This window comes from Anoplolepis gracilipes, chromosome 2 (assembly GCF_047496725.1).
Source record: "Anoplolepis gracilipes chromosome 2, ASM4749672v1, whole genome shotgun sequence".
Taxonomy (NCBI): Eukaryota; Metazoa; Arthropoda; class Insecta; order Hymenoptera; family Formicidae; genus Anoplolepis; species Anoplolepis gracilipes.
This window is the reverse complement of record NC_132971.1, coordinates 3,136,897-3,159,011: the sequence shown is the minus strand read 5'-3', so window position 1 is coordinate 3,159,011 and position 22,115 is coordinate 3,136,897. Positions and strand designations below refer to the sequence as shown.

At 40.5% G+C, this 22,115-nt stretch overlaps 1 protein-coding gene and 1 long non-coding RNA gene across 10 annotated transcripts in view; one reads left to right on the top strand and one right to left on the bottom strand.

The window, feature by feature from the left end:
- The window catches only part of LOC140663148 (uncharacterized), a 304,620-nt gene that overhangs the window by 179,260 nt on the left and 103,245 nt on the right, over nt 1–22,115 (top strand). The gene's annotated exons all lie outside the window — the stretch shown is intronic.
- The window catches only part of LOC140663146 (CUGBP Elav-like family member 3), a 353,573-nt gene that overhangs the window by 277,512 nt on the left and 53,946 nt on the right, over nt 1–22,115 (bottom strand). For 6 of the 8 annotated variants that reach the window (XR_012046226.1, XR_012046228.1, XR_012046227.1 and 3 more), the window contains one exon: nt 15,526–15,608. Coding sequence is in view for 3 of the 8 variants with exons in the window: in XM_072887113.1 (XP_072743214.1) it covers nt 15,526–15,608 (83 nt within the window). In the remaining 5 variants the exon portion in view is untranslated. The other 2 variants (XR_012046229.1, XR_012046230.1) reach the window with 1 other exon arrangement.

The following is a 22,115-nucleotide window of genomic DNA, read 5'->3' as shown; positions in this document are numbered from 1 at the left end:
AATTTGAAAGATAATTGAATAATTATTTTATTATTGATAGAATTCGAGAGAGAGAGAGAGAGAGAGAAGTCTGGTTATTTTTTTATTTAAATCTAATATAAAATACATGCTCGCGTTTAGCGTGTGCAATATTAACTGTAGTATACATAAAGGAAAAACCTTATGTTGATGTACAAAGCTTTCCTTTTAGCGGGATCCCGTGCAATAGCGCGTTTTGAGTTTCAATATTAATACCAGCACTTACTTGCTCGTAAGCGTCGCATTACCGTGGCGCTCTCGCGCGTCGCCCCTTTAAAAACCAATGGGTCTTTAAAAAAACAATGCGGCTATTCTCTTTCTTCTCGACGTTTCTCATTTCCTTGCTGATCCGCTTCACAAAGGAGCCGTTGCCGTCGATCGCCGCGAGAAGGATGACGGGGGGAATTTAAAGTCAACTCTCTGCGACGATGTACGTATGTAACAGTAGCGTCAATGGGCGTCGATGCGACGCGATTGACTCGATTGAAATTCATAGGGAAACGAATTCGTGGTTACGCGTCGTGAGAAAGAGAGAAATAGAGAAAGAGAGAGAGAGAGAGAGAGAGAGAGAGAGAGATAAGGGACAATTCTCGAAATATACGCGACCCAGTTTCCAATGGCGCGCAGCAGACTCTGCCTGCCATGCTCCGAAAGCCCTTTTACATTTCATGTACCGCGTATTCTCAATACGCCATAATAACGCGGTCGTCATACATACGCGCGTCTGTGAATTGTGCCACGCGTGGTGGTACATATCTCCCGGTATCTTCGCACGTCATTCTCGCCTTTCGAACGTGCCATCGATTTTATGCCATTTCGATCAGACTCGCGCGATTACGTCACCTTTCGACTTCTAAATGGAATTACACGCAACACCTGATCTCGCTTCGCGAAATAAAGGAAATTTACAGAATTACATTTCAACAAGATTGTCTCTTCTCTTTTGACGTATAGATATTTATCTTCTTTAATCGCGTAAAAGACGTAGAATTGTAGCAAATTTAACAATTATTTTTATATAACAACAAATTATCTTATTTACAACTCTAATTCTTGTGAGAAATATCGTTCGGCGTTCTTTTTGGTCACATTATATGACAATCAGTATATTTATATTAAGAAATAAATACTGTAACGATAATATTGCTATGTTAGAATACAACAAACACTCTTCCATGATAAAATTAATATTTTACATTTTTATTTTGCAATGACATATTAGTATAGTAGCATTTCAAGAATAACTATATAGTCCTATTCATAAATAACTCATATAAATAATTAGATACAAATAATTTATCGGTTATCTTTATGATCTTACGTGAATATTTCATGATATCAAAATATTAATTTATTAATCAACATCAATTTTATTTTTAATAAATTCTATCACATTCCCCACATATGTATACATAGATATATGATACGTATATACGAATATACGTATATGTATATACATATATAATAAAAATATATAAATGTTCTGTAACAAAGATTTGCTTTTTAAAGCTTACTACAAGACTTGAATCAAACTAAATGAGCATTGAAAGCAAGATAATTTGTCGTCGATGAGCGTAATGACTGATGGCCTAATATCAATAAAAGAGCTTGACGATTAAAAGCGCTTGACTCTTGAAGAGCATTAATCGTACAAGAAACGGAGAAAATAATTTAATTTGAAAGTAAAAATACGATCCGTTTTGCAAGTCTGATGGTCGCCCATTGTTTCCCTGCGCGCCTCTAAGATTCTCCGTCTCGTTCCGCCATCATGAAATGTGTCCGCATCCTCTTTGTCTTCCCACTCTGCCTCCAACATCCACGTAGCTTCCTTTGTATAATCAAAACTCTCGAACAAATTTTCATATTGTTTGCGATTCAATTGGACAGGCAATTTCCGGGCCGTCTCCGAAAATATCTCCTCTCCTCCGACGCCAGAGCCTTGGCTTTAAACTCTACCACCTCTTGGCCACTTTCCTCATTATCGCGTAACCACCTCGTAAGAAGGAAGATGCCATGGGGCATGTCTTAGTCACTATTTATCTTACCTATCGATACTGCTTCATTATCCTCAATTTCAATCTCTGCTTTATGCACTAACGGAGTCCCCGGGGCTTATCCGCGAGAACTATCTAAGTTCGCAAAGCAAACTTAACATTACACGATGCTGGGGAATCGCAGAAACATATATTAACAGAAAACATTAAGATTGTTGATCCTAAGTACAAACCGCAATAGAAACAGATACTGTAATATTACGTAAATAATGGAGTTACTTTCTATATTATAGTTCATGCTACATAAAATTAGTATATTTACTTCAATATGTACTAAATATATTAAAATGAAATCACGGAACGTTCCTAATCAGCGTTACAATGCATAAAAATTTAATATTTTTCAATAGCTGTACTTAAAAATGGAATCTATTTACAGATGAATAAAGATAATTACATAAACTATAATATGTATTTTTAGAATTAAAATTATTATTTTAAGCTTAGATGATATATAAATTTTCCAAGTAGAATACTCATCGTAATTGCGACTCACATTTTCAACGCAACAAATATATAGCCATTATTTCTCCGCGACATGATGCATATTTCGAATTTTTCAATAAGCATTCATTGCTCTTAATGCTTGTACAATGTGGTCATAAATGTTCATGGCGATAAAAATGGCAAAAATTATAAAGTCGCGTGGATCGCGCGACGTCGTTTTCAGCATTGTCGTGGAAAAGCTTGTTTATGCTTCGTCGCCTAATTGCGAGCGATGTAGTAAATCAGTTTTATGACTTGTCATGATTCATTACCGCGATAACGTTCTTTGAGGTAGTTACCAGGACTTTCAGTTGCCTAATTTTTTTATGTATAATGACCTACTGCAAGTTTCCTTTGTCGCGAAGCGTAACCTCACATAGACCTTTCCTTGATCCATTAGCAGAGTGGACGGTAGCATGGCATGTTGTAGATTAACCCGATGTTAACCCGAAGAAGAGGACGTATTACAAATAAGGAAACGGACCAGAAAAGCGGGCCACATTGCTCGTATTTCCTGAACCCTTCTGCGCCACCAGCAGCTGCAGGCTGGACACGTCTCACCCCGACAGGGGGGAGGAAAGGGGACAGAAGCAGAACCAGATTAGAACCCGACAATCAAGCCAATTATACACTCCGGTGACGCTGACCCAGCTTCTCTTCCAGTCCTCTGTGCCGCCTACTTCGCCCTCGCTACTCCTCCCTTTCTTCTCTGGGATCTGCAAGGTTCTCCCGACTCTTCTACAGCGAGTCGCGTCGAAACCCTACTCAGGGAACTCATCAGATCTTCCGTAATCCCCGTAGTACGAGACCTGAACGAATTGTCCACGGAATTAAGCAGCTCGCACGAGACATTCAATACGTGTAAGGCCATATACGAGTTGTACAAGAGGATCTTTGGAAAGTGCAGATAGCTTGTAGCGTACATCGTCACGAATTGTTTCGCACAATATAATTTCATTGAAAAACAAAGAAAGGCTCAACTATTTGCGAAAAGTTGATGTTCTGTTAATAACGAAACAATTTTGATATAATTATTTCTCGATTATCGTTTATAGCTGATAATTTATTAGCAGTTTATCTTGTGTCTAAATGTATTATATTCTCTCTAATAATATTTAATTTCTGAATTATTTAATTTAATTCAATTTCCATCTTATATATTTTATTATCTGTTTCTTTTTTTTTAATTTAACACAATCTTATTCACTAGACAAGTTTTACAGATCACATTGCCTCTCGCAGATTTCTGTCGAGAGAAAATGTAAATTTACTGAACTTCTTATAATATTATGGCACGCATAGACCAGGACAATGTTGTACTTTTAACCTTTTAACTGCAAGCAATAAGGAACAGAGGCTAGGGTGTATAAGCGAGAAAGGTGAAGAGGCTCGACGCTTAGGTCCTCGGGAATGATTCCCTCCGGCCAGAGCTACGTAGCGAGATCGGTCGAGGCCCATGTCTAGAGAAGCACGAGCCGAGCGGCAGATTGCAATCCAGGTCTTTGGAGGATCATCAAATTAGCGGAAGAGTCTTTGAGGACGTCTCATGAAGGTGGCCAACTTGGTTGGCTCGTCATAGCCTCTCTACCAGAATTATGCCCCCCGCGACCCTTTCACCCGAATGAAGTTACAAACTTCAGTCTTCCTACCAGAGATAGAAAGGGCTTTCCTTCTTCTTTCCCTTTCATGTCTTTCCTCTCTTTCTCACATTTGACTTCCGTCTCCTTTGCTGAGCATGACGCTAATGTCGGCTGAATACGACTGAAGAGAACTCTCTCTCTCTCTCTCTCTCTCTCTCTCTCTGTCCCTGGAGTTTCAGTGCCCAAAACGACTGGACCGACAGTGCTTTTTGCATCGGTTAGATATAAATGAACGAATTTCTAGAAATTACTGGGAAAAGATGTTAGAAAGGAACAATTTCAAAGAGTCATGAATTATTCGAATATATAAAGTCGTTAAAATAACGTTTATTTAACTTAAATTTTATCTATTTATATATAGATAAAACTCTATATTTTTTTAAAATTTTATTTTTAAATAATATCGAATATATTTTTAACTGCTTTTAATTTCGGCGAAAAATTTAATCTCATAATTTAATATTTTCTTTAATCTACTTTCAGATATATTTTTATGTATTTAAAACCTCAATATTCATTAGACATAAATTTTTCTTTCCTGATAACATTATTAAACATTTAAATTCTAACTTGGTTGAATATTACTGATCTTTCAAAGTAGAGAAAAAAGTGAAGAGAAAAAAATCTTTCTCATCCCGATAGTAATATTAAATATTAAATGATTGTCCTGGCTCGTAGCGTATCATGGCCGAGCACACGTTGAGACGAATATTTTGTGCAACGTTTAACATAGGCGCAGGGCGATCGATCGAGGCGGAGGCGGAGGCACCGCGCGCGCGAGGCAGATGCCGAAAATCTCGTAAAAGCGCAAAACCGCGGCGCGAGCGCGTTTGTGGCGGCGCGGCGGGGCCGCCAACGGGAAATCAGTCGTATACAACCGCGTGTTAACGCGGCGTTGCGCGATATGTACACGAGTATTTTTAACTCAAGGTGCGGACATGCCCTCTCACACGTGCCTAACACGACGCGCATACGAGAGCACGTACGCACGTTGAAAACGCGTGAATGTTTTACGCGGGCGACCCTTCGCCTCTCCCTCCGTCACAATGTACTACCGAACCTGTGTGTACAGTCGGCCTGTACGGAAACTGGGACAGAAACATAAAGCCTAGCCGCTGCCCAGTCGAGATACCGCTGACAATACCTGTGAACGCAGTAGAGGAAAGACACTCTTTTCATGCCCTCGCACGTAGAAGCGAACCGACCTATCGCTGATAAAACCCGCTGGAAAAGCCCCAGAATATTTTCCCTTCAGCTCTTGTGCCCAAACTGCCCCTCTGCCGCTCCCCGCTCACAGCTTTTTACATGCGCGTGAGCGAGCGCGAGACTGCAAAATCCGATAAGCCCGTGTGTAAATTACGTAACGGAAAAAGTTGGTTCGATATCGACTCGTATACTCGTTACGATTACAAGGCTATATTGACCTCGTTCTGACTGACAGTTGCCATGCGCTGCGCAGTAGATAGGTGAAGTACATTAAATGGTATCAAGAGCTATGCCAACGTCATCCTTATCTACAGAAAACAGGAGACAGAGAATTTCCACCATGAAGATTTGAGACAATACATTCGCGTAAGTCGCGATTGTACCTTTATCTACAAGATGACGTTTACTCTCTTAAGGTAATTTTAGCCAAGTAAGCCGACAGAAATTGAGAGCGGGTGAGTCGATCTTTGTCAGAAAACCTAAAATGAACGTGATGTCAGCATGCCTGGCTGGGCCGGTGTAAATATTTATATTAGACACGTGCCGACGGAGCAATCGCGAAATGATTTAAGTAAATGGACGGTATATGGATGGAGAGACGGGGAAATCGGTCGGAAATATGGTAACGCCGGTGAGCAAAGAAAGTTAGCCCGGCTGATAAATCCCGCCGATATTTCTTCCAATACTTCTGCTGTTTAAAGAGCAGCTGTCTGGAAATAGTAACGGTAGCTAATGGTGCCTCGAGTGTTTGCACGATCTTCGACTATTTTTAGGTATTCGCAACGCGAATTTCGTAGCTGTCTATACATCCATACTCAACACACTGTACACTGCGTACTATTCAGCGTATACAAGTTTTTCCTTTCGCGCAGTCTTGCGAAAAAATAAAAAAATTAACTGCAACATTGCAACATTTCGTGATAACATTTTCGAATAATAAAAGTTTATTATGATTGTATGTGCTTAAAATAATGAAAAAGTAATTACATACCAATTTCGTTTCACGTTGCAAGAAGTTACAAGATAGCTATTTTCATTCAATTTAATTTTATTTAATCCAACACCCTATATTCCAACTAATCTTTATAAAGGTGTAACGAGAAACTCGCGGCTTTACACTCTTTTTATTTTCTCTTGCTTTCTTCGTGTCGGACTTTTCCTTACTTTCCACGGAACGGTTTACTATCCTTCGGGTGGCACTTGGTATCGCGACGTGGAAATAAGTTCGGCACCGGGACTGGCCACGAGGGGCGCGTCCTTGTTCGCCTCGGCAAACGGTAAGGGGTTTGCTCGCGCAATTCCTATCTCCCGACATTTCTCGATGTTTTCCACGACCGCGGCGGGGCAAATAAAGTTTTCTCAATTTCCACGGGAGATCGAGCCGACGCTCGCGCGCACGCAAGTACATGTGCGCTACGTCGTTCGCCAAGGCATGGTCGATCCGCGGTAAACGAGCTCTCCGTCGACGATGCGGTCGAGCGTCGCTCGCGATCCCGCGATGAAACGAGCTCTCCGTCTGATCAAACTTCTAAAAGTGGGACATTATTTTTCCGCCGGAGGGACGCATTCAATTTCCGTTTCGCGCTCGTCCGCGCCTGTCTCTCCAAACTCCATTGAGGATATCGCCGGCAATATTAGAAATCGCGACGATAGCTCGGAAAGAAAGAATGTCTGAAAAGATAAGTACACGTCTCGATGTATAATCATGTAACAGAATAAAGAGTGGTATTTTCGTGATGTACCTAATTTTGCGAGAATTTTTCTGTTTGGATTCTTCCATCTTTAATGTAGAAAAATAGAAAAGCAAAGAAAACATTTCGCGTTCATGAGACTAAACGTAGCACGCTTATTTGCACTAATGTGCATCCATTTAAAATAAACGAAGTAATTAATTTGATATGCGCGGAACATTCTCCCCATGCGAGCCGCCGCTCGCATAATTGCTTCAGCATAAAAAATAGAAATCGCATTAGCGTGAGAATTCTTGGCTGAAAATATCGTGCTGCTTTGAACGGCTTTGTTCGACCCCGCAAAAATAAAAAAAAAAAGAAGATGTCACGAGAGAAAGAGAAAGCGTATTCGCCAGTGAGAAGGATTTTTTGATCACTAGATAGACTCAAAGCTTCGTAAAATCTCGCGGACGAGACTCAATCATCAGAATCCCTCTTGTTTCTTCGCCATCGTTGATTTGTTTCAATTTTCCTGTGCGTTCGTCGTATAGCGGTCTCTGCTCCCCTCTTCCCCTTCTAATTACTCAGCCCGGTGTAATTACCCGCTACGTTCGCATCGCTTGTTGCGCCGGCGGAAAAGCAACGCGGGTTTCCTTTTCCCTCCTTGCCCCATCCTCTTTCTCCTTTCCGTTCTCCGGATGCGAGCTCAAATCGCGAGCGACGAGGCCGGTTGCCGCGAGTCAATAACGGGCCGCTCCGTTCCGTGATTTGCATGACAATCGGTTCGACTCGAATCGTCGAGCGTCGTCATCAGCGTGACGGATCTGCTCCGCCGTCGTTCTCAAAGCAAAAAGCCTTCCCTTATCGTTCCCTGAGCGTACGCGCGCACGCACCGTTCCATCTGAGCTTTTACCGATTCTCCACCCCGCGTTCCATTCTCCGATAGCCCCGCTGTCGCCGCGACACGACGAGTCGGTCGTCTCTGTCACACGTACGGGAACCTGCACGGGATTCCGTCATGCTCTCGACCAGGCAAGTTAAGAGCCCTAATTAAATTCAGTCTGGGTACTCTTACCGAGCTCGGTCCATCGTTCATTAAGCGTCGGATCAAAGTGATATTCCCGTAAAGTAGTTCCACTCCGTGGTGAGGGTTCACCCTTCCCACCCTTCACCTATCTACCTATCTACCTCGACACGTTCTACGCTCGCTATCGCGGCACGGGAACGTCGTAACTTTCCTCTGGAGATGTAGGTGAATCTTTTATGCTGCTGTCGTACGAACGATTAATTAGCTGGCAAAGTCATTGCGAAATGTTGTCCCACTGGGAATAAAGAACAACAAAAGACTCGTTTGCACGTTTCAAATAGAGACGTTGATTTTACGCAAACTTTGCAAACCGCATCGATATTCGTATTGCATGACTAGTTCTCTCGAAAGAAAGACATCTTTTCGATCAGATCGATTTTGCGTTGAATCTTTTTAAATGAAATAGTTTGAAAACAGATGAAATATCAAAGTGAAGAAAATGTATTATTAACTGTAATTATCGATGATTATCTCAATTAAAAAATAATACAAAGAAACAATCTTTAAATGTGTATGTATATATAATATAATATAAATATGTTAAACATTAATTTCATAAAGTACATACAAAATTTGATTAGATTTTATTAATAATTTATGAAATATTTTTTAGTTGTTTTTTTTTATTTAATTTGCATTATATATAATTTATCATGTTATTGCAAATTTGGCAGGTTAAAGAGGGCAGGTATATTTCAATGTAATACAAATATTGGAAGCTATTGATTTTCAATAAAAATAACTTCTATCTTGAAAATTAGAAATACTATCTATGTTTCTAGTTACATCATGTATCTAGTTTTATTTTATTATTATAATTAATAATATTTTTTCTTATTAATTTAATAAAACATTTTTATTTAATTTACGCTACATAATTTATCATGTCGTTACAAAATTGATAGATTAAAAATTAAAGAAATTTGACCCAAGATACTTTGATATAATACAAATATTTGGATGTAAGTTTAAACAAAAACAACTTTATCTTGATTAAAGTTCAAAGTACTGTCTATGTTTCTAGATACGTCATGTGGCTCTATTTAGTATAGTTAGTAATATATTAGCTTGATAGTTTCATATATATATATTAGAGCTAAAATAGCTTGGTGCGCTCTTGTACGATTAATAGTTGCCGAATGAGCCATAGAAGGCAACGACTTGCAGCTGTTACACAAGGGGGAAGTGAATAATTAGCGGCTGATGTAATTTCTCGATCATTAATAATAATAACATTTTATATATATAATTAAATGAAGCACGTGCTATTTTACGACCTAAGTATATATTACGGTTTTTCTCTATCTCTCTCTCTCTCTCTCTCTCTCTCTCTCTCTCTCTCTCTCTCTCTCTCTCTCTCTCTCTCTCTCTCTCTCTCTCTCTCTCTCTCTCTCTCTCTCTCTCTCTCTCGCTAAAATCTAAAATCGAGAAAAAAAAGAGTTTTATCGTACCATCATAAATTCATCGTACAAGTAGGAGATCTCCGGATAAGCGATGAAGTCGACCATGTTGCTGCAATGTACAAACTGAATGGCAAATGATGCGGCACTAATTCCAGATTACACACATAGAGGTAAAACTCGACAAAAACGACAGAAAACGGTTACTTACGCGTACGACTGTCTACGCGTAAATCTCACAAATTTTCTTTTTTAATCACAATCTTAACGCTATCACATAAAATCACTGCACCATTGCATAGTTTCACTCGAATATCAGACAAAATTACACTTGTGGTAAAATATCAGGCATATAAAATGTAAGATGTAAAACTAGACATATAAAATGCGCGCGCAATACTCATTTAGAATTGTTTAAAACATTCTCGCGTTTTTGATCAACAAAAATGGCACGTTTCGATAATTTATCCAAATTATCTCGTTGATTCGATAAATTGATATCAAATCACAAAGTCCGTCAAATGTACACCAAAATTCACTCAAATATTTTTCTTCGTGGCAAATAGAAAGATAGTCGTCCGTCACGTAGTAGAGTTTTCTGACACGTTGGACATGTAACAATCTAACGCGGCAACGAGGGAACGAAAGAATGAGGAGAAAGAAACGAAGGGCGCGTGTAACTGCTCCCAGGGCTGTATCGTGGAAGTCGAAAGGGAAGGTCCACGAGGCGGCCACGAGGGTGGAAAACGGACGGCTCTGTGTGCGCGACACATAGACAGAGAAAGTAGACGGAGGGAGACGCGGATATATGTGTATGTGTATGTGTATGTGTGTGTGTGTGTATGTGTGTGTGGTGTGTGTGTGTGTGTGTTCATGCGCACATATACGTTGCAAATGTGAATGTTGCGTGTATAATACGAGAGAAAACGAGAATCTCTCTCCGGCAGGCCACGCTTGCGAACGAAAGCACAAGGGAGAGTAAAGCTCGGTCACTGAGGCGTCGCCACTCGGCTTGCTTCTCTCCTCGCGAGAGTGACTCCCCCCTCGGGTTCCAAACCCCTACCATTTCTATTCTATCCCTCCTCGGCGTCCTCCGTCTTCGTCTATTTTCTCTCTACTCGTCTTCTCTCCTCTTGATATCTTTTCCCCGCGAAAACGACCCTCGTCGTCTCGGTGCCAGATCCTCGTAATTGTTTGATGGTCGCGACTAAGACTTCGCTTCAGACGTCATCTTGGTACATGATCGTCGCGCAATAATTACATAACGATCTTACAACACTTTACATTGTATGCACAAAAAAGAAGTACCCACATAAAGACTACTTTTAATATTTTATCAGCGCGAGAATATAAATCTCCTTTTATTGCAAAGATAAAATTATACTCCATTATCAAAAAACAAGAAAGATACGTAGCTTGTAAAAAGTAAACGTACGAGGAAACAAAATTAACGTAGTGTATTATCTTCAGTCGAATAAAAACCAAAATAACGATAAGACCGCGAAAAACGGTCATTTTTATTGTTATACCATTTGCAGGCAGTGAATTATGCATAGTGGACGGTCGGAGTGACTGAAATCGTCGAAACGTCATTCAATACAAAAGGCGGCGCAGGTGCGCGTTGTAGTTGCAAAAACTTCGTTACGAGGAAATGCAAACAATGCTCGGCTCCGGACAGCTCCGTTCTTTTCTTTGGGCCTTCGCGTTCACGAGCGCACCCCCACCGCCCATTTTCCTCCTTTTTCTCCCTAGTCCGCGTCGCGTCGGGCTTTGTGCACGCGCGAGTATCGCCCGCCTTATGCAAATTCGCGCCAACTCCGCTTTCCACCGCGCCTACGTTTCTTTCCTTCGGTTTGCAAAACCCATGGCGCGACACCGCCAATTACACCGTCGTAAATCGGCCCGCCAATTTGTCACGTCCGCAATTCGTCCGTCTGAATTTCAGCGTTCCTTATCGCGTGTCACCTCAACGTCCTCTCCACTTAAGCTCTCTCTCTCTCTCTCTCTCTCTCTCATGATTTCGACACGGAAAACGAAAGTCTCGAGCGGCAGCGGCCGGAAAGGCACATGAGTGCGCCTGAGCTTTAATGCATTTTTTCAATTCTCGTAAGGGATCGTTGCCAAACGATTACGTGCAAAACGAAACGGTACTATCCGTATACACAGCACGAGACTCGGTCGCGATGCTCCGTCGAAATTACATTTTCATTAGACGCTGAATATCTTTCGCTATTGCAATTTATCGCGTTCAGATCGATTCTTACGACTTTTTTTTTTATAAAAAATTAATTTGTTTCTCTATTCTACGAATATTGTCACGTTTTCGAGGTTAACATTCATGAACAGATTGAATTCCTTTCTACAAGCTTTGACTTGTATACGAATTTTCTTGTCGTTCGCCAGCGAACATCTGGCGATCTGTTAATGTTGAGGATGCCTAGACCAACACGACGGCTAAAGATTCAAGCGTGGCTTACGAGGTAAAGCAAATAAACAAGAATTAAATCTGGAAGGCTTTAATCGCAGCGAAAAGATTCGGAGATTACTATGCGGATTTAGCACGGTACACAAATCTGACCGAGGAAAAAAAAATATACGAGATAAGAAATGAATAAATTCAAAGATACATAGATTATTGCAAAATGCATTTAAAATTATATAAGATAATTTGTATTACGTATTGATTGTCTCTCACTTTCTCTCTCTGTGAGAAATAATTTTGATCACGCTTTAATATTTGATTCCAATGACGCAGCGAGTGATTTAATTCTTATTTGATGCTCAATGATGTTATTGAAAAATATATTGACGTTGAGCTACCGCAAAGTTGAAACAACATGTATACATCTATTAAATATAGCGTTCAAAGAAGGAACGAGATCTGAATCATCGGACGTATGTATAGCAACAAGTTTGACACGCCACGTCAAGCCGCGCGTGAAGTATTACGGAAACGACCGGAAGCGGGGCTGCCCGAATACTTTCTGTCGTCGTTTCTCGCGTGCGCGTGAACAGGCACGCCTGCGCACGTGCAATGATCGCTTCCGCAGTGAGCGCGAGCTAAGTATAGACAGTGCTGGCCAACGGCATTGTTATTGCTTGCGCAGCAGCACCGCTCTCAGCTTTGGGATTCGTGTTTATGAAGGGTCCGTTGCTCGACCGAGTTATGGCCTCAGGTGTATTCGGATATTACGATTCAGGGTAAGACCGATCGACCATCCTAAATGCGTGTATACACACGCACACACAACACGCGTATAGTTAAAGCGGACGTTTAGACGTGTTTACAGGAAGCGTTCGATCAAGAGACATTCCAATGAATGAAATCGAGCGTCTCGAAAGCTCTCCGGACACTCGTGGAACGACTTGTAAAACCGCCTCCTTGGTGGTGAATGTAAGCGCTAGATTAAGATTTGCATAACCGTCGCATCCTCGGTCGAAATGTTTTAATGATAATTAATCGCGCGCAACCTATGCATACATAGTTCGGCGCGTTACATAACTTTATGCAACTTTACCTTAAGTTCTGCAGCAACAAGCTTGCGGGGAATTTGAAATTGCGAAAACTGAGAGATTCTAACTTGTCTCTCAAAGTGAAAACTACAACGAACCTTGAACGAACATCTGTTTAAATATTATTCTATCTTATCAGGTGAATGCGATAGAGGGGTGAATACATGTTGATGACTTGACAAGAGTCCAAGGCAGCTATTTACATATGTATATGCGCTACGTAGCTAAATATTACAAAATCCTCATGATACCTTTCAAGCAATTTACAAGTTTTTAATTTTATGATATTTCGTCAAGTAAATATAAATATGTATACATACATGAATATAAATATAAATGCATATATATATATATATATATATATATATATATATATATATATACATATATATATTCATTTCACATAATTTCTTTATATCACACACAAAAAGAAATGTAAATAAACTATAAATTAATTGAAATCCCACAAAAATATTTTTCAAATAATATTATACATCATTTTAATTAACAAAAAAAAACTTATCGCAATATGTCGTGGTGCTGCCAAAATTCTAAAATTTGATCAGAATTTTAAGTTAGCGTAAAACAAGAACGATATATATTTCTGTCGTCGGATTGTGAACTAAACCACGCAATTTCGGACGAAGCGGTTTTGCCGCGACGCATTTATCACGGGAATCGGACGTGCAGATTTTTTTCAGATATATCTCGCAAGCGGCCAACACGCGGAAACCGCGTGCACACAAAAAAAAAAAAAAGTAAAAAAAAGGCGTATGCGCGCGTATGTGCGTCTGCCTCTTCATAAAGTCATAACTCAGCCTGTACCCCCGGCAACGCATCCCTCGGCATAACATTTAAAACGATTTCCGCTGGCAGCCGTGCCAAGATCGTAGCAGCGTTGTTTCGGGGATAGATTAACGAAACATAACGCCAGTACTCGCTACGGACTTCTAAGGGGTAACACAGATAATGGGAAGGGGCGTGTTGGCACCGCTCTGGCAGTTAAACAGCATTCAGTGCCGGCGATGCCACAGCTCGGGGCCACAATCGATGAAAAATTTCGGGAGTTTCGGCAACCCGCCGTTATCTTTCCGAAAGATTTTCAAGAGAGATCCAGAAAGTACGTACGTATATCGCGGAGAATATTTTTAGACATATTTTAAGACAAACGTACGAAATTCGTACGTTCTTGGTAAAGAGAATAGCGTGTGTTAATATACGGGGCCGAGTATCACGTATTATGGACGCGATAAATGTCCGGCGAAAATCTCTCGGATGTCCAAAGAAAATATCATAATTCTCTAACATTGTGCGAGACAGTAAACTGTGCCGAGTTAGCGACTTGGATGGAGGGGAATAATGGGGGAGTACGTCCAGAGTTATTTACGACATTACTCGTCATAAATATGGAGGAACCGCCATCCGTGCAGTTCGATTACGACGCAGAGAATTATTTCTTTGGCTCTTCTTCTTCTTCTTCTTCTTCTTCTTCTTCTTCTTCTTCTTCTTCTTCTTTGTGGCCTTGAAGCGACTTTCACTGCACGCCCGACTGCACGGCGAATGTAAATACGCAAAGACACGGGCGTCCCATCGAAAAGAAACGCAAACCTTCATGTGGCCGAAGGGGAAAGGGATGTAAGAATACGCGTACATCCGGCCCTGGCATTTGCAGGGAAAGTCTGATGATACATCGCGGACTCGCCATCTCGCGTCAGTGCCACCTCCGTGTCGCGATCGCACTCTTTCCCTTTACATCGCGTCCCTTTCCCTTCTAAACGGGCTTTCGGCGTTAAGAGATTAACTCGTCACGTCGGGCCATTTTAATATCCCGAATCACGGACGGCGAATCGCCGAAATTAGTCGGAGAAACGATGGCATACGGCACCGGACGGCGATAAGTATCCGTTACTGTCGCTCGTGTCCGGCGTTTTTTACATGCGAATTACTTCTCGATTAAAAATTATAGCGTCTGTCGCCGGAGTCGATGGTCGTTCCATGAGGTATACAGAAAAATCGAGACTGAATAAATCGATGTTTTGAAATCCCGTCCGCAAACTTGGAGCTTCTCCAACGGGCTCGTATCGCAAAGCGAACACAGCATCGATCTCAACAGCTAGGTAATTCCCGACAGTTAATTAAAGTATACAATGCCAAACGCGTAATTTTCGATTATGATATTTATATTCAAAATGTCGCGAATACGCTATAGTCATCATATAAAACTTTACGATTAAGAAAAATATATCGCTTCTTCACAGAGTTCAGTATTATGTCCAAGCCACATCAGCAGTATGGCGGACTAACAAGAGAACGCTTATTAAGCGAGATTAAGATAAGATTTCTTGAAAATGAGGTGAACACGACACGAAATGAAATGGCATTAGTAGAGTAGAATTGGTTGAAAAGTAGGTAAGTAAACTTGTACAATAGATAAACGTTATAAACACTCACCCCTGGCAAAGTCCGCTTCTCATGCAGAGCGTTCTGGGCGCTGATTGCGCTGTCACGGCTGTAGTAGGTGAGGAACGCGCAGCCTGTAACGAAGAAAAACAGAACCCTCTTATCTCGCGAAGATTAACGGTTCGCCGCTACGAAACGAACGATATATACGGCTCATATATGTGTATATAGCACATCTCCGTGCTCTGACTTACTCCTTTATCATAAAGGCATCGAAAGTCGCGACGCGACGCGAGGCACGCAAATTCGGGCGAGGTAATCGCTTAAGAGGGATATTAGCCGACGTACTTGCGGGGCGGTCGGCTTATCGGCGGTCGCGCGAGTAAAACGAAAAGCTTTTTACAGTACAGGAAGTTGAGATCCGTCGAAATAAAAGTTTTACGCCGCTCTTTCGCATCAACTGGCGCAGAGCGCGCCGAGTCTAAGGTCGATCATGGATACGCGATCTCTCGCCGTACTCGCGGCGTACACCGCGATCACGTGACGTGAGTCGATATGTTACCGTAATTAGGTAGAACGCGATGGAAAGTTCTCGCTGCGTAATTGCCGGCGCGGCAATATACTATACACACACATATATATATATATATATATATATATATATATATATATATATATATATAAATGTACACACATTCGTGGAACTTTTACGCCGCGCGATTTTTATGACGCGCGACGAGAGGACCGGAGCGCGCGGTTATTTCACTCGAGAGTGCTTCGCGCTCTCGCGCCGGAAATACATACGAAATCTTACGCAGTTACGAATCGACCGGATTCTTTGAAGCCCAGCGTCGTGCGTGTCGTTTGCGCGAAAATAAACGTGACGTTTTGGCCGCGCGCGGTTTCGAGCGACACGCTCCCGTTCCGTTTCTCGGTGCTCGGTGCTAGCCGTCAACCGTCGACCGAGATTCCGGCCATCGAGATTTTGTCAACAACGGAAGAATAATTTCGCTCCGCAGGAAATTCATCACCCGCGACGCATTACGATTTTTCCGCGCGATACATCGTCGCCCGTAAAACACACACGTCGCTTAATCGCGGCTCGCAAAACACGTTATGCGAGTCCACTACGCTATCATCTTCGTCAGATAGTAATATGGATGTAGCAACGGAAACAACCCACCCACACCCTCGAACGTCGCGCTCACGCAAACCTCGCGCAACGCTAGAATCAGCCTGTTATCTCGCGGCCTGATATAAATAGCCCTGTATTAGTCGCGCACTTCAAAAGTTCATATGCTGCTTTTATCCGCAACCGTAAAATTGTGTACAAGCTTGTAATTTATACAAAGGACTTCTTATCACGTCAATTATAACTTTGGTGAAGGTCGTTGCAAAATAATATTTGCAACTTTATCAAATGTGTATTTTGCGTTTAAAATGCAGAAAGAAAAGAGAAAGAGAAAACAAACATATATTAAAGATAATAATTTATATCCACGGCACTGAGTCATTAATTCGAATTTCACACAGAACGTAAAGTATCAGCAGAAGTAAATATATCTGTCCTCGTAAAATCAATTTTGTACGCGACTACATTTGGTTTAAGAAATGGCGTCGATATCGCAGTAGGGTTAAAACGATGGTAATTAACCCGAGAATTGGACGGTGCCTGAACCAGACCATTATCGGCTATCGCACTGTCGAGCAAACCCCTTGGGACCGCCTTCCTATCGGTCTGAGGATTTATTCAAAGGGCCTCTCGGTCCTATCTGATCATCATTTGACTATCTCAACACACCGAGATGGATGTAAGCAAGCACGCTCGGCGCAAGAGCCGCGGACAGACCGGAGAGCTAGGATTGTGCAAGTATTTATGACACGACTCTATCAGCGTGACTCTGCCACTTACTGAATTCATTAAACTTACAGAATCACTCGCGGAAAATTTATTCGCGTACTCGTAATCACAACTTTAATTTATAAAATGTATTTATACGCAAATGTATTTGCACGCAAATTTTTTTTTACTTTTTTGTAATTGTAATCTTTCTCTCTTATTACGTTATATGATAGTATATCTCTAATATTGCAACTGCAATTAGATTTAATATTTAATGCGATATGGATTGTTTAATTATATTAAATATACGAGGAGTTAAGTGATTAGAATATTCTCAAAAGTTGTATAATAATTGTCCGCAAACCGCTATTTTTACGAAAATCTCATATCCACGAACTTTTAAAGTTTCAGCTACTGTTTTACAGTGTGATATTCTCGGAACGTTTTAATCTCGCACGAGGATTTCGATAATGTGGTTTCATGACGATGGCGAAAAGTGCACCGGCATGCGGCGGCGGTTTCACTCTGTGAAAAGTCACGTCGTGTAGACGAGAAAACGAGGAGGTAAGAGAAGACGCTCACTTGTAATTTTTCATGCGGCACGTCGCACGCGCGTCCAGAGATCGCTCTCGATTATCTCTGGCACCGCAGTACGTCTCATTCGCACGTAGAGCGTTCTCCAACCTAACCCGCGGATAAGTCCACGTAAAAAGCATCATCCGTCCAGAGAAAGAGAAACCGAGGTAAAGGCCGTCGTGCCTACGTGAAAGTTCGCGAGGGATTGTGTAGTAGCCCCTGCGGCTCTCTGGTCACGCTGCGGATACTCGACGTTCAGATACGGGAACCGCGTCGCTATATTTCGCAAATGCCCGAAAATATTTATAAACATCGCGCGGGCGAGCTTATCTTAATTGCATTGGGACACGGCTCTCCTCTGTTCGCCACAGCTGGCGAATAGGGAATAGAAAACTCGCCGCGGCGGCAAATCGCAACCCCGCGGGCCATCACGGGAATGAATTAGCTCCCAGCGATGCGCGACAAGAACGGGAAGAATCGTTTTCTCGCGTGAATCTCTTCTGTCGTTTTTTCGGTTAAATTCAATCTACGAGTGGCGGGATATAGTCGACGGAAAAATAAGACGAGCTTCAATTACGGAAAAGTGGTTATTTAAGGCAGCAAACAGTAGCGAACAAGTTTGACGTACAAGTTTGACAGATTCTACTATTTACTCCTGCGCTACGAGAATTGTGTTTTTGAAGTGCCTAAATTCGAATTGGAACAGCCCGGATACTGCTTTCTTACTGTGAATACAAAGAACTTTCAGAAAATCGTACCTTTATGTGTAACTACATCTTTTCGCAGTTTTTGGAATATTTACTTTTAAGTCTGTCACAAGTCTTTGTAAGTACCATTTTTTTACAGGACTCTTTATAAAACGCCGACTTGTAAAGATTTGGCACTTAATAACAGAGTCAAGCCTTTTCGTAGAAAGATGCATGGCTGCAACATCGATTTTATTGGAATATTGATTTTTATAAATATATATGTACATACAGAAAAAAGTTTCTTTACATTTTTTCGTACTCTATTTCGGTTCAAAATAAATATAAATGTAAAATACAATAATAATCTTATTTTACAAAAAAATATTTATATTCTATTTTTGTAACTTTATATGTGACACTGCATACTTAACATAGTTGATATGTAACGCAGTTAAAACTTGTATATATAATTCTTATATAGTATTCATTAAAACTTGTAGAAAAATACGTAGACGAATATAAGAGAATTGTATCGTGCATGGCATGCATTGTCTTTTTTATTGCGCTAAATTTATACGATGCATTGAAACGATGCGACCATGTCGATCATCGAATAAATGGTTTGATTCGAGTATCCGTTGTATTCATAGTTCCGGAATTTTAAATATTATGTTCGCGTTTTAGTATCACGATAAGAGACAAAGCATGTTAAAATCTGCGGAAATAGCATTAATTAAGAATTCGTATTTACGGATATAAATTTCTAATAGCGACATGATTCAGAACGTCTTTATGAGAATGAAGAGATAAAGATAAAAAAATCTCAGCGTAATTCTCACGGTTGGTGACACCGTGACGAATGATTGTTGTTGAAATATAAAAAGATCCTTAAATAAAAGTTCACAATAACACAATTTCAATATTGCTACCATTATCTTAACCACTTCAAAAAAATATAATAGCTATTACCCGTCAAAATTATCTTATAAATCATCATAACTTATGGTTGCAACGAAAAAGATAGCAAATCTAAAAATATATGCGCTCATATTTCGTTGCCCTTTTTATCGTATCGCTCCGCTACTTTGAAATTTATAATGTCATGGCGCAAACTTATTCGAGACAGGAGCAATCAGTAAACTCTCCCGCCCAAACTTTACATCGCCAGAATACAAAATATAAAACAAGGAAATATATGAAAGATAACGGAAATATATACCAAAAATACTGCAAAAACGTGAAAGTTCAGAATGCATCGGTAACCTGTGAAAAATTGCTTGAAATAAAATCCATTTTCGCTATATATATAGAGTAATTAACGCGATTATGCCGCGACTTCTAATACACATCTCGATGTAGTTATGCCGCGTCTGGCGGGTCCCGCACCTGCAATTACGATAAGGCTTACGATTAGCTTGACAGCGAAGCGTCGAGTGGCATTGCCTCGTGCAAATTGCAGATGAAGCAGCTGTATGTTCGCCGCATCGGTGATGTAGGAACAATTCGCTGATTCGAGATAATGAAACAGCTTGTCATCGGGTACGCGCATAGTCACTTGCGTGCAACGACGAAGTTTCGTCGTATACAACTTTATGCATACAAATGTAGGAGGCGTGGAAATATACGACGATATAGATAATCTAATCCGGAAATCAGTAAATAGGTATTTGTCTCCTTGTATCGTTATATTTCTACAACACATAAAAAAATATGTAACAAAAATACGAGATCGTGCGTTCGATGCAAGTAGCATATTCCATAGGTGTTTAATTTTTAACGGACAAATGTATAATTAAATCAATCAAGATTAATTATTTTCAACCGCGAACTTTGGTCCCAGCTGCAAGATCAATTTGACGAAATGACCATCGTCCTACATTTCGGTGCTGTTACATTAATACAAGTTGCCCACGATGCGCCATGCGTAAAATCCTTCAATGACTGAATATTAAGTACAGGTAATCGTGTATGCAAATTAAATCGAATTAATTATTAAAGTCAAATTGATATAAATATAAAGCGTGATAAAATGTAAAAATATTCTTTGATATAAAATTGTGATAACATGATAAACTAAATACGATATAAATATATCGCATAATGTTGCATTACCTTTTTATATTTAATTTATGCTACATAAATATAGAGTTAAATTTTCATGTAACGGAACAAAATTTCTGTTAGTGATACTAATTATTGCAATGCAATTATTATTAATATTTGCATAATGTATGTGAATCGGATGTATATGTATATAGTAGCGAAACAATTTTGTAAATATATGCAAGAAGAGAAGTTTCACGTATCACACGCGAAAAGATCTGTTGAGGATTCGCTGTGATCTAGGAAAGCTTTTATTCGTCTTGAGAAATACACGACAGAGACATCCATGCAAATCCGATGAACTTGGTTATGGACTGTTTTACACTGATTCGAATGGCAACAAATATCGTCGTCAGACAAGCGTAGAAGATGCAGGTAGATAATCAAGTGATTCTTTTCTCATGACTGGAGACGGTATGTGAAAAGACTGACGAAACTACAATAGGTATGAGACCATGAAGGAGACTGTCTAACTCGTGAGATTTTACCTATAAACTTGTCGACGTGTATCGCGAAAGAAAAAGAGACAGACAGACAGACTGTAGATAAGAATGTGGATAAAGAGAGAGAAAGAGGGAGGGAAATACAAACGAGAGTTGATGGCATCGTCCGACGTCGACGAGGGCCAGGCGAGGTGGTTAAAGGGGTAAAGGGGGTTCAAGAGTAGAAGAGCGTTTTATTTGCGAGGCAATGCGACGGCTAATACACCAGTCACTGGACAACGTCCAAGTCATAAAATGGATTTTATGACGCCGATCGATACAACGAGATCTCTCTCTTTCATTCTCCGACAGTCGCCGTTTTCATCTCTCGTCCTTTCGCTCTGTCGGACGCTCCACCATGCCTATACATATATCGGTCCATACCTTTCGAGGATAGTTGGATGCTGCAAATCCACTTCGTTCATTCGAGTAAACTTCGAGAGGAATACAATCGATCTGTCGACGTGCTTTTTTAAAATAACAACGTTAAATATTCCTGATATCGGTCACTGAATATGTATGTATCTTCTTATTTGTTATTATATGATATGTAATTTAGAGTTTAATAATAATTAATAACATTTATTAATAATCTACGACGACGAAAAAATTTCGGGTAGAAATTTGAAGAATTTAAGGTTGTTTAAGTAAATTGTGTTATTTGCAAGCTTAAAATCGCGACAAAAAATTAAATTTGACATTGTCTAGGGAACGTCTTCTTTTTTTAACCTTCGAATCATCTCAACATTGCTTGTCGAAAATTGGAAAGTAAAAGCTCCCAAGTGACACAGAGAAGGAGAGCAAAAGTTTGTCGACTGTAGAGTCAAAGAAAGAGCGCGCGCCAAACAAATTGCTCTTAACCAGGTATCAGTCCGGTAAATTTTACGGTTCTCCTAATGAATTGAAACGAAACGAGCCAGCGGCGGACTCACCCACCGACCGCGCCCG